Genomic DNA, 13,608 nt, shown 5'->3' with positions numbered 1-13,608 from the left:
CCGACCCTGAAAAGCGGGGCTGTGGATTGACATCATTTACATAAATGAACTACATTAAATATGTCAAAAAAGATTTACAAGTCACTCTCTGATGAACACCAATAACAAGTGTTTTGTGAAGGAGTTCAATACTTATTTCTTCGTAGGTCTAACACATGTGATAGAAAATCATCTGTTACAAAATAGTATTTGTACTCTATTGTTAAATGTACTGAAAGCTATGTGAGAGGTGGAAGAATATATTGAAGAAAAATGTAGTTGCCCCGTTTATAAAGTTTTATTTTAAAATTATGATAGAGACTCAACTACAAGCCTTGGGGCATTTTGTTTTAATTATGAACAAACTCCTATATAATTAAAAAGGCTGAGAGAATTGTAGTGCAGGAATCTTCCCACCACAAAAAACTCAAGGCCACACAGCAAGATTTTGTCAAGCCATTGTGTTTGGATAAAAAGCTAACAAATTGTGAGATCAAATAAGGACATGTGATGGATGAATTTCCTCTAAAAAAAGAAGATATAATGGAGGTCCTTCTTACCTCTCTTCACTCAATCACTGTTTCTAGTTAGTACCATCTTCAGAATTTTCCACTACACATATGATCCGTTCGTCAAATGTTTACAACATTTGGTTTTGCATACATCTCTAAAATTTCTTAATTGCAGCATGCTCTGACAGTTTTGAACTCTACTTAATAATTTAGGGTTAAAGTGTGGCAAAAAATGAGCACTTGTAAATGGAGATTTCACTGACAAGATGTAAAATGACTTGAAATCTTTTTATAAATATGTCAAAATAGGAAGTTTATATTTTAATTTTTTAAAAGATTTTTTTTTATTTATTTGACAGAGAGAGAGAGCAGGAACACAAGCAGGGGAAGTGGGAGTGGGGAAAGGAGAAGCAGGCTTCCACCGAAAAGGGAGCCCGATGCGGGGCTCCATCCCAGAACTCTGGGATCATGACCTGAGCCGAAAGCAGAGGCTAAACAACTGAACCAGAGACAGAGGCTTAATGACTGAGCCACCCAGGCGTCCCGTAAATAATAACAAGTTTAATTAAAAAGAAAACAACTGTTTGGCCTCATAGTTGCTGTTAAATATTATTTTCACATAAAATGTTCTTCTGACATTATTCAGAACATATTATTCCTCTCTGTTGGTTCCTTTTTTTTTTTTTAACCCCCATGGGATTATTACAACACTGCTTTTCAGTTTCAAGAAATAATAACAAATGTATGTCTATGCTATGAAACAAAATTGAGTTTGATAGATATAAGCAAAGATCCAAGAAGTCCGAGATCATGTTAGAGAAGTAAAAGTGAACTGTGTACACTTTACTGAGTTTAGAGAACTTTTTAGTAATGTGGGAGTTCTTTATACTCTTTATTCCACCAGGATATTCCTACAGGCTCATATATTTATAAATATTCTGGTTTTGTTGTTTTTATTTGTTTCCATTTGTAGCTGATGACCTTTAGCCTCCAAACTGGTGACAATTTAAGTGTTCCCTACCTCTTCAGCTACTAAACTCAAGTAAAAGTCATTTTATTGACCTGTCAAAGATAGTACTATTTGTGTAGTGTATTGTGATTGGTGGGGAGAAGGTTCATTGAAATAGGCAAAAATTACACAAAAATTATTAAAGATTGTTTATAGAATAAGAGTGAGTCTTTTCAATTCTGTAACCCACTCATTATTATATTATTTCATTATCTCAATAATAACAAAATATAAGATCTGGACAAAATGCAGTAATACACTAGACCCTGGGAGATAAGTACACTGCTGTCCCCTTTCTTTGAAATCTCCCAGCACACTGAAGGAAATAGAGATACAAACCGATAATCACAATATTAAGTGACAGGTAGGAGCTGAGAATACTGCATATTTGACGAAGCTCAAAAATCAAATCCTATAGAAGGAGGAGGACTACATCAAGGAAAGGAAAGGAAAGGATAAGCCTTTCAGGCAGTGTAAGAGCATACATTTGGTTTCCAGAAGGGTGAAATTTTGTTGAAAGTGGAACTGGAGGGGTGTATATGGGGGGCAATGTCATTTGAGATTAGAGTGGTAATTTGGAAGATAAGAAGTCTTGTTTCCATATTAAGTAGTTCAAACTCTATCCTGTAGGCAATGAGAAATTATCAATTTTTTTTTTTTAGAAAAGAAGTGACTTGATGGATAGATATACTTAGCAATAATTTGAGGAACCATCTGGATTGAGAAATATTTGTGACTAAGGACCCTAAAGGAAATAGAAGTGAATAGAATAGAATGCATAGAATCTAGATATGGATGTCTAATAAGTCCTTAATTTGTTACTTTTCCTTTATTAATTGCTTAGTGTAGACTAGTCTGTCTACTCAAACTTTACGTGATGATAGGAATGTTCCATATGTCCACTCTCCAACATAGGAGCTATGTGGCTATTAGTATTAACATTTGATTAGTGTGACAGAGGAGCTGAATTTTTAATGTTATTTAATTTTAACTGATATTAATTTAAATAGTATCATGTGTGTTATCAACTCACTGGAATTAAAATAAAAACTTTAAGTAATAAAGATAAGTAGTATCACATGGCTAGTGGCTACAATATAAATATAAACTATGAAAATATTCATTTACTTAACAATGTGTGCACAATGCTCTGCTAAATAAACAATAGTTTTATAGAAGATAAAAAGAAAAAAGAAGTTATATTTGTACTCACTGAGCTTGCAAACTACTAAATGATATATGCTTTAAACAAGAAAACACAGATTAATATATCATTGGAAAGTGCGATAAGTGCTAAAGTGAGCGGGTGGTCACAGGGCATGGTTAGGAAAAATGGGTGGGATTTAGATTGGCTGTAGAAGATCTTCTGTCTGAGAAAGTAACTTTTGAACCAGATATTGAAAATGATCAGGAAATTGCAGGGCCAAGAGACAGGGATCGGGAAGAATATTCCAGGCAGAAGGAAAAGCACATGTGAAATCTCAGAGGTGGGAAAGAGCATTTAAGAAATCAAAGGGGCAGCTGGGTGGCTCAGTCAGTTAAGCATCTGCCTGCGGCTCAGGTCATGATCTCAGGGTCCTGGGATTGAGTCTGGTGTCAGGCTCCAGAGGGGAGTCTGCTTCTCCCTCTCCCCCATCCCTGCTCATGCTCTCTTTCTCTCTCACTTTCTCTCTCTCAAATAAGTAAAGCCTTAAAAAAAAAAAAATCTTGAAAGAGCTTTGCTGTGATGGGAACATAACAAGTACGTGGGAAATTAACAGGATAGTGATTGTTTCCCCTTTAAAACATACGTAAAATTTCAAGTCATAAGAGGTCTTATCTTCCCCATTCGTATACTGACTGATACTGCAGATAGCGACATCATAATGTATATGAGAGGCTGCAACAAGTTCCTGTCCTACTGGATCCTTGATGCATTTTAATTCTTCCCTATTACTGTCCCAGAAACATTAATACCTGCCCATAGACACAGACTCCTATATTCTTAGTAATTGTGATTTCCAGAAGATAACCAGAGATGAGGGAAATTCACAAAGAGATATCTTCTGATATTTGATAGCAAAAACACCAAATACTGTGTAAGGGCATGAATTTTATACTTGGACATGTCGAACTTGAAGTGGCTCTGGGATATGCTGCCAAAATAGCCAGTTGAAAATGGAAACCTGAGGCTTGGTGGTGTCTGGAATTATGAACTTAGAAATCACCCATGTACTGGTGGTTCTTGAAGTCATGGAGGTGTGTGAAATAGTGCAGGGAAATATGTAGTATGAGATCAGTGAGCAAGGACACAATCCCAAGGGACAACAATATTTAAGGGGAAAAACAAAATAAAACAAAAACAGAGGAAAATACTATAAAGTCAATTGAGAAGAAATACTTTTTTTTTTTTTAAGATTTTATTTATTTATTTGAGAGAGAGAGACAGTGAGAGAGAGCATGAGCGAGGAGAAGGTCAGAGGGAGAAGCAGACTCCCCATGGAGCTAGGAGCCCGATGTGGGATTCGATCCTGGGACTCCGGGATCATGACCTGAGACGAAGGCAGTCATCCAACCAACTGAGCCACCCAGGCATCCAAGAAGAAATACTTTGATAGTAGGTGGGGAACTCATTGAGAGTGCCATGACAAAGGACAAAAGCTATTTCAAGAAGAAAGTAGTTGTCAGTAATATTGCACACCAAAAGGAAGTCAGATAAGATTATTATTAAAAATCACATATTCGATTTCGATGACACAGAGAGAGAAATCAAGTGCACAAGCAGGGGGAGCGGGAGAGGGAGAAGCAGTGGGGAGCCTGACAGTGGGCTAGATGCCAGGACCCTGGGATCATGACCCGAGCAGAGGGCAGAGGCTTAATTGACTGAGGCACCCAGGTCCCCCCAACTTAGCTTCTTAACTTAGGAAATGAGGGCACCCATCTCTTCCATGATGTTGTTACCAAGGAAGTGAGAGACTTAAATGAGATCATATGAATTTGGGTGTGGCAGATACTGAGGAAGGTGCTGGAAAACAAGAGTGATTTAACTAGGTCTCTATTTTCAAGCAATCAACAATGTAGAAGATTGACATGTGCCGTGTCATACAACAGAGAGTTAAATGTCAAAAATCACGTACACACACACAACATATCACTCATACACACTCACACTTTTGGAGCCCGGTCAACCAACTGCGCTTGAGAGCGCAAGAGTGGTAGTATGTTTATATTAGGGACAGGGGTTGGTTAGAGATAGGTCAGTTACTAAAGGTTAATGGGAAGAGATGATATTTAATTAGTTTCGATGTTTGAAGTTATGGTTATTATTTTGCCTTCATTTTTAGCAACATTTGTACTTGGAGGGTGGATCTTATTTCTGCATGTAGTCAAAAGGATTTGGAGACATGTCTGGTGAAAATTTTGTGGAGAATTTGAACAATGCAAATTTTAGACAAGAGACGTGGACAGGGAGAGACGCTAAATGTAGTAAAGAAGCTGAATTAGAGTACATTTCATGACAACCTCAGGAGAGTAAGCACCTCCTTTCAATCACTTTCACACTCAGTATGTTTATCTTTGTATATGGCAGAACACATTTACTGATGAATTATTTTTCAATGGTATCCCTACTTGCCTACCAAACTTCTTACTCCATTTTTCTCATATTTAAAATAAGATGCTTAGCCTAGATGATTTCTAGAGCCTTGCCAGACTTTATAATTCTTTATTCTGTCATATAGCCAATATTTCAAGCACCAAATGGTGCACCTTACACCCTGGTCTGCTCTCATAAATGGTAAATTACACAGATCTCCATGGCAAGGTAATAAATGTTAACTGAAAGAACAGGTGAGACAGCCTGAAATAAACCTTCTGAATAGTCCTTTCAGATACTATTATTTATGTCTCTGTGGTGTTTATTACCACGTGTGTGTGTGTGTGTGTGTGTGTCCCTTCAAGACTCACTCTGTAAGTTACAGTGTGGAAATACCAGTCTCTTCAGTGAGGCTTGCTTGCAACGTTTCGCCTCAAGGCTGTTTCCCATTACTTTGGGATTCTGTTCATTTTTGGAAGCATTGTCCATTAGCTTACTTAAGCTCGCCCACTCTGGATTCCAGCTGTAGGTTATGCCAGTTCTCTTTTTTGTTTTGCAGTATTTCCTTTGGTCCATGCCAGGAATTCAGTTTGGATGGTCCTTTCACATAACTTGCCTGGGGGTCTCATTAATAGCCTTTTGCCTTGATTCCACTTGCATTGTCTACCTTGATATATGGTCCTTTTTGGACAATTACTGCCTTTGAAGATTTGTGTTTTTAGGCCGATGACACTTTCCGTATTTATTGATCTCTGCCGAGTTGTGGGGGTCTTTTGCTTACTTTTCAACGTGTCACTTACAACCTAAATGAGAGATTTAGAGCCACAAGTTACAGATGTGCTTTTGCTTCACTTCCATCTGTTTTTCTGTCAGAAATTCCTAGGCCAGGATTTACACTGTTGACTGTAGCTTTTTTTTTTTTTTTAATTTATTGAGCTCTGATCCTACCTGAAAAAAAAAAAAAAAGAAACAAAAAAAATGCTTATCATGATTACATTTACTTAATTTTAACCTGTCAAATCTTAGAAACTGAACTTTTTAGTAGAGACTATTACCTAGTTCTGCATTTCTAATAATCTTTACAAGTTCTTGCGGTAGTTAGAAAAACATGTTCTCCATTTTGATTCTCCAATAGCAAATCAAAAACAGTCATCTCTAAACACGAGAGTCCCTTTTAGGGGAAAAAAAAAAAAAAAAAAATATATATATATATATATATATATATATATATATATATATATATGTTGTCTTGAAAGCCTCTTCAGAATAGATCCCTTAAAAATCACTGTGCTTAATACCTGCCACACAAGTTTTTTTGTTTATTTTGTTCTTCTCCTCCCCCCTTTGTCTGAGATGTTTGAGTTTGCATAGCTTTGTTTCTTTTACCTTTAAGGGATTTCAAGATTATTTGTAGATGAAATAGAAGACTCCTTACTTTCCTATTTTGCTTTTATTTCTTGGTGGTCATAACCCTATTACTTTTTTTCCCCCATCTCAATGAAACAGTTAGATGAAACGTGGTTACCACACATTGCAAAGGAAGATCCGAGCTAAAAAGGAAAGCACAACGACATAGTTGTCTCATTTGATTCAGTCCTTGTAATTCACTGTCTTCCATTAGTTCATTTAATGTATTAAAAATGTCCTCATTTAAGCTCTGCTCTCATATACATATTTTAGTGTATATGATGTGCTTTCCTAATGAGGCTCTTGGAACCTCTTATTCCAGATTTTATTTTTTGTTTCTGTCACATCATGATTATAGTTTCCAGCTTCTAAATAGGCCATTCTGTGTCTGGATTATCCTTATCATTTTTATTTACGTACCCAGCCCCATACAGACCATGTGTATTAAGTTTACAAAGGTTCTAAAATCCGCCCCTGGAAATAAGTGTGTGAAGCTCGAGGCAGCCCAGGGAGTACACTGGACAGTTGCTCTGAAAGGTCAGTTGCTGGGGTCTTAGCCCCAGTATTTCCTGGTGGAATGGGTCTTCAGGCAATTCAGAGGGATATCTTAACACGAGACTGTTTAAAATTCACAAGGGATGGCTGTTATCATAAATGACAGATCAGATAAAGAATATGAATGCTGTATTGAAAAATACAAGAGGCATTACATTGCAAACACCAAAGTATTAAATTGCCCTAATCTTATACTGAATGTGTAAAAAGGGTCCATGGGAAATCTATGTGTTTATCTCAGTGGGGCAGTTTCAGTTATGGAAAAAAATACGTTTATTGATTTACAATATTGTAGTATTAATTCAAACCAAAATCTCTGGGACTAAATGTCATTAAAAGCTAGAATTGGGGAGAAGTGTGCATAAAAACTACACAGATGATAGTTTTCAAAGTGTTTGGGGGAATTCCATTCTCTTGCCCGCACGAGGATGCAGAAGAGCATTAAGCAAAAGAACTAATTTTAAGCAAAGAAGAATTTATGAACCAGCCTGACTCCTGCATCAAACCTTTTTTCTTTCTCTTTTTCTTTTTTCTAAGTGCTGAAGATGTGCCATCCTTCAGTGTTTTTTGACTGGAAAAGCCTGGTGTCTTTCAACTTAAACTCATAAATATGGTTACAGATTTCTGAACGCTAATCTATATTTTAATGGAATACAACATGTTCACAGATGTCTTGTGATTTCGTTGATTTATAAAGTCTTCAGGCGTTAAGAGCGTAGAAGCTAAAAGTCAATTCTTGTATTTTCCATGAGCTTCTGTTTCCCAAGACATAGGTGAAAAGGATCATATTTATAAAGTGCTAAGAGATCCGCAAAGAGGATGATGTATACAGATAAAATTGTGTTTAGCAGATGAACCCAGCATAGTGACCTAAAGGTCAAAAGACATACTCAATAAAAGTTCATGTGTGACAGTTTGTAGCTACTCCACATGTCTATGTAAGATTTATAAGCACTTGAATCTGCTGGGACAGTAGAAGCAAAATGGAATCACCATTAACCTGCCTTCTGACTGATCTACCCATCAGTAGCCTATGAGTGGAAATCATAGTATTTCGTAATATGCAGCCATCACTAGAGCACCTGGCCCAGAGAGTTTATTTTCAAGCTGCTGAAGGATTTTAAATTGTGCTTTGTTTCATCTTCTGTCTTTTCTGTTTTTAAAATTAAGAACTGTCACAAACATATAAAAAGCCATAGAGAATAAGAAAACAGTCCCCCTCTGTGTTCACCCCCCACATGGAACCCATGTGGTCTCACTTGTTTACATTTAATTTCTTTGTTACTTTCATCTGCATCTTTGTGTAGAGAATGTCAAGGCTTTTGGCAATCTGACCACAAAGAAGCTGTGATAGAGTGGAGGCACAGAAGAGAGGTGACTAAAAGCTGCTGATTCTGACATCTCAATAATAAATCTATTGTGTTAGTGAGATAGTTGTGTTCTTTAGAACTTCACAAAAATAAGCAAGGAGGTGACAATTTAGTACAAAAGTGGTTACCTCCCATTCAGCCCTCCTCAGGGCTTAAAGTTTTCAAGGGGAGATTTTGTGGATTTGCAAACAAATCCAGGGACTGAGAGGTGGTCAAGTCAGTCAACTGACACTTCCTTTCCTACAGGAGAAATACAACTCCTTGAGAATTGAACTTTGCCATTCCAGGTCATGCTTCTGGATGTCTCTAAGAGTTACTATCCAGTCATTAAATGCTTATAATCCATCCCTGAGAACTATTATCCTAGAAATTATACTTCTTTACCTGCTGAGAGCAGGTGGCTTTCATCTTTGACCTGGATTTTTTTTTTTTATTTTGCTTGTTTTTTTTATCATTTTATTCCTTGAGGGGCCAGGAAAGGGTGCTCGACGATTGGCAAGAACATTTAAAGATTCTTTTTGTTCAGAGAATTGCAATTTCCATTTGTTGGGTTAAATATATATATATATATATATATATATATTTATTTATATAAATATTTATTCAAATATATATATTTATATAAATATTTATATATTTATATAAATATATATTTGTTTATTTATTTACTTTTTATATTATATATATAATATACATATTATATAAATATATATATCTTAATTTTTATATAATTTCTATATAATTTAATTTAATATATAAGTATATATAAAATATATATTATTTATATATCTTTATATAGTATTTTTATTTATATTTATAATATAATATTTTATACACACACACACACAAGCTACAGTGTAAGTCCCTTTCCTGTCCAACAAATTTGAGCCTCGTAGAATAGTTAGAACTGTTTCATGGTTTGTCTTGAATATGGATGATCACTGCAAATGGAAAAGGGGGACACTTTGAAAAGGGACATTTATTGTTGCCTTTATCTCATAAAATGTTTATAAGTGGATGTGATTGCTAATTTTTATGGAAGTAGTGATGTAGATACCTGATAGAGGAATGTTGTGGAGCAAATATTTGATATATCTGTTTATTCAATTAACAAAATAATTTGAGCAACGACTCTGCTAGCGGTAAAGCAGTAAACCAAACATAGTCCCTGGCATTAAATTCATGACAGTGGATATATTTCCTCATGTATATTGAATCAACACTATTTTTAGTATTTATTGCTAACTCGAAATGTGCAAATAAAGGCAATGAAAATGTTTAAATATTATAAATTTGTAAGTGCATTAAAAAATTGAAAGATTTTAATGAGAGCTTGGCTTAGTATGGGTAGGGCTTTGCTAACATAAAAATACAAAAGACAGAACACTTATGAATGTAAAAAGATATAAATCAAGGTTCATGAGAAAGATGAGAAGATATCTTACTTTTTATTTTTAAGTTTATTTAGAAATCTCTTTCTTTCTGAGTGATTCCAGATAACATATTTTCTCACTGGAATCCTACTAAACATTAAAACAGAATTCATCATTAATAGAAGGAAGCATCTGTGTTTTTGCCTATTCATATTAACATGAGAAAGATGAGAAGATATCTTACTTTTTATTTTTAAGTTTATTTAGAAATCTCTTTCTTTCTGAGTGATTCCAGATAACATATTTTCTCACTGGAATCCTACTAAACATTAAAACAGAATTCATCATTAATAGAAGGAAGCATCCGTGTTTTTGCCTGTTCATATTAACATCTGGATTTATATTTATTAAATGATCTGAGGATGTTAGCAGTAAAAATAAAGGTCATATCGGGACGCCTGGGTAGCTCAGTTGGTTAAGCAGCTGCCTTCGGCTCAGGTCATGATCCCAGCGTCCTGGGATCGAGTCCCACATCGGGCTCCTTGCTCAGCAGGGAGCCTGCTTCTCCCTCTGCCTCTGCCTGCCATTCTGTCTGCCTGTGCTCGCTCTCTTTCCCTCTCTCTGACAAATAAATAAAATCTTAAAAAAAAAAAAATAAAGGTCATATCTAGATAAATCTGTCTTCACAGCTGCAGCCATCGTTAATCATCCAATAGCTAGCTTAAATATTGATTATTTTTATTATTGAGCAATGATACTACAACAATAGAAGCACCGTATACAACACATATATTCAACAGCAAGTATAGACACATTGGTTTCTAGAGGGTTTTTATATGAAATAGATCATGTATTCATTTTCTTTCATTTATTTGTAGTAATACTTTATACTAAATAGCATATTACTAAATGACATAAATATGCTCTGATCTGGTATGAAAGCCTTCCTGGATTGTCTCGAATTTTCTTTTATAACATTTTCCTCCACTATTTTCATTTATCCCAGTCTTCATCTAAATGAAATTTGTCCTGGTTCTCTGTACATGTTATAAAGTGTTCCATCTGTTGCCCTTTCCCCCTAGTTTCTAGCACCTAGAATATTTCCTGAAGAGTCCAACCTCTGCATGTCTGAACTCAACCCTCACTTTAAGAACAATATTGAGTCTAACTCCACAGCAATGCCTGTTCTCCTTTTTTCCACTACAAAGACATTTCAGAGGAGACTTAACTCTTTTGGTATTTATCTATACTTTCAAAGGACATTTATCAATTTTATCTTGTATTTTTAGTTACTCACTAATCATCGAACATGTACTTATTAAACACCTGATAAGCAGGGTATTAGTGACATATGCACAGTAGGTGTTGGATGAAAGGAATAGGGAGTGCATTTTCTGAGAAGAATGAAAAATTATGAGAAAATCAACTAAATGTTCTTTTGCTTTGCTTTATCGCCACATGTCAGAAATTCTGAACAGTGTCAGTGTCAAAATACTATTGCCAGAAAGGTCTTTTTTTGGTCCAGTTTCCAAACAATCGCTGTACTTAACCATGGAGGTTCTCTTCTATATCTGCCAGTCCACATGAACTCGGGGAGACATGTGTTCCAAGACGAAGTGCACACTGATTTGGATCATTTAAAATTTAAAACAGCGAGACACAGCGCAAACTGTGAGGCACAGTATTTTGTTTAAGTGCAAATCTTAGTTCCTATAGGAAATATTTTATTGAATTTGAATGTCTTTAAATTTGTTTTTTTTTCTTTTTACATTGTTATAAACCTAAAGAACAAATAAAGAACATAAAAATTATTACTTATGTCCACAGAGCTGTTGGTGAAAAGTATTCTGGTGTTTAGCAGAGAGGATATAACATGGGATTCACAGGTGCCTGCATGGCTCAGTGGGAGTGTCCAACTTGATTTAGGCTCAGGTCATGATGTCAGGGTCGTGGCATGGAACCCTGGGTCTGAGTCCGTGCTCAGAGGGTAGTCTGCTTGAGACTCTTTCCCGCCCTCTTCCTCTGTCCCTCTCCTCAGTGCACTCTCTCTCTGTCTCTCAAATACATAAATAAATCTTTAAGCAAAACAAAATAAAATGGGATTCACTCACTCTAGGTGCCCTGGTGCACCCAGGGTGTTAGATGCTAAGGCTATAAAGAGAGCTCCAGCCTATGGTCTCAGGACCTCACTGTGTTCTGAGTGCTCCTACAAATCTATAGCCTTCTGAGATTTGCTTTACTAAGATTATATCATCTGGAATTTGGGTTTCCATATCACCCAAGTTAATATGCAAAGGGATCTCTGTCTTCCCTCCCCTTCCCTTTCTTCCTCTCCCTTTCTTGAAGAATAGCAACTATTTCTCCAGCTTCGAATTCTCCTCTTTGGAGGAGCTATTTAGATACTTTTCTCTAATTTCATATAATTTTCAGAGATACAAGAAGCACAGGGAATACAGTTCCGAAATATTCAGAGTTAGTATTTCATAGCGAACTTTTATTAATTTTATAAAACATAAATTGCATGAAGGATAAATTTTTTTATATAATTTACATTTAGATGTAAGTACATTAATGGAAACAGTGACTCCAGAAGTAATTTTTGAAAGTTTGATTTAAGTACTTACAGTATTTGTGCCATGAAACAGTCTCATCTTACTTATTGAAAACATAGCAGATCTAGTCTGGTCAGATAACAAATTGTATGAATTTAGTGTTCATGGGAAACTATTAAATTAAAAATAAGAAACAGATCTTTTTATGGTGTTATTGAATTTGTTTTACTGAATTGATTTAAATGCATGGGCTTGGTAATTGTCTAAAGAACAATTTAATGAAATATTTCACAGTGAGAGAAAGTCTGAAAAGACATCAGTTAGCCTTTAAAACAAGATTGGTTTTATGTGTATGTTTATGTTGCCTTATTGCTTAATTAATAGGGCACTAATTTTGGAAAAAGACTTTTTTTAAGTCTATAGCATATTTCTAAAGGCTGTACATCACGATCTTTATCATGTATATAATATACAAGTCATTGCTAGGATTTATTGAACGTAAGTTTTCTACCCCTATCCTAAGCATGGTATACAAATTTTTCCCTTTAATCATCAAAATAATCAATTTCAAGACACTATTCATACTTTTTTCAGTAAGGAAACAGAAACTTGGAGAGTTAAGTAGCCTTTTGTAGGCCATGGAGCACAAAGTGGTAGAGGTGAGATTTGATTCCAGGACCCAGTCATGTCCTGGGTCGCCCTGCCAGCATCTCATTCAGGAGAGCCGTGTTGTACACACCGTAGTCATTCACCCATGACAAAAGCATGAATAAGAAAGGACAAAACTGCCTTTTCCCTTATTTGAAAGTTCAAGGCGTTAAACGTGTAGACTCCCTGTCTTTGTAAGCAATGATGTTAAATCTGTATCTTTACTATTTTCTTTTTTTTCCCCCACCCAGAATGATGTAGGAGGACAACGCAGCCTGATAAACAAATGGACGACTTTTCTTAAAGCCAGATTGGTTTGCTCTATTCCTGGAAATGATGGGGCAGACACTCATTTTGATGAGCTTCGTGAGTCACATGCTCCTTTTTTTTTTTTTCTTAAAAATGAACTACTGCCTAATAAATTCAGCATTTCTTTTATTTTAGCCCCCCTTGGAGCCCAGGACAGCTTGTAGGAGTGTTATTACTAAATATACACACACAAAGAACATGGAGGTGCTCTAGGTTTCAGAGCACGTTGTAATGAAGCAATTCCCCTCTTTGTAAGCATCCTCATAGTTAGGAGGAAACAAAGCAGCAGCAAGAGACAAAGAGCTACCAGCAAAGGTTCA

At 35.7% G+C, this 13,608-nt stretch overlaps 1 protein-coding gene across 4 annotated transcripts in view; it reads left to right on the top strand.

Annotated features, from left to right (window-relative positions):
• Nucleotides 1–13,608, top strand: part of SEMA3D (semaphorin 3D) — a 203,165-nt gene that overhangs the window by 141,387 nt on the left and 48,170 nt on the right. For all 4 annotated transcript variants that reach the window (XM_004739634.3, XM_013060789.2, XM_013060800.2 and 1 more), the window contains one exon: nucleotides 13,231–13,345. In XM_004739634.3, coding sequence (XP_004739691.1) covers nucleotides 13,231–13,345 — 115 coding nt within the window. The remainder of the gene's footprint in view (nucleotides 1–13,230; nucleotides 13,346–13,608) is intronic.

The sequence above is a fragment of the Mustela putorius genome, unplaced genomic scaffold, assembly GCF_011764305.1.
Source record: "Mustela putorius furo isolate JIRA1106 unplaced genomic scaffold, ASM1176430v1.1 tig00003845_pilon_pilon_pilon, whole genome shotgun sequence".
In the NCBI taxonomy this organism is placed as follows: Eukaryota; Metazoa; Chordata; class Mammalia; order Carnivora; family Mustelidae; genus Mustela; species Mustela putorius.
This window is presented reverse-complemented; position numbering and strand designations above follow the sequence as displayed.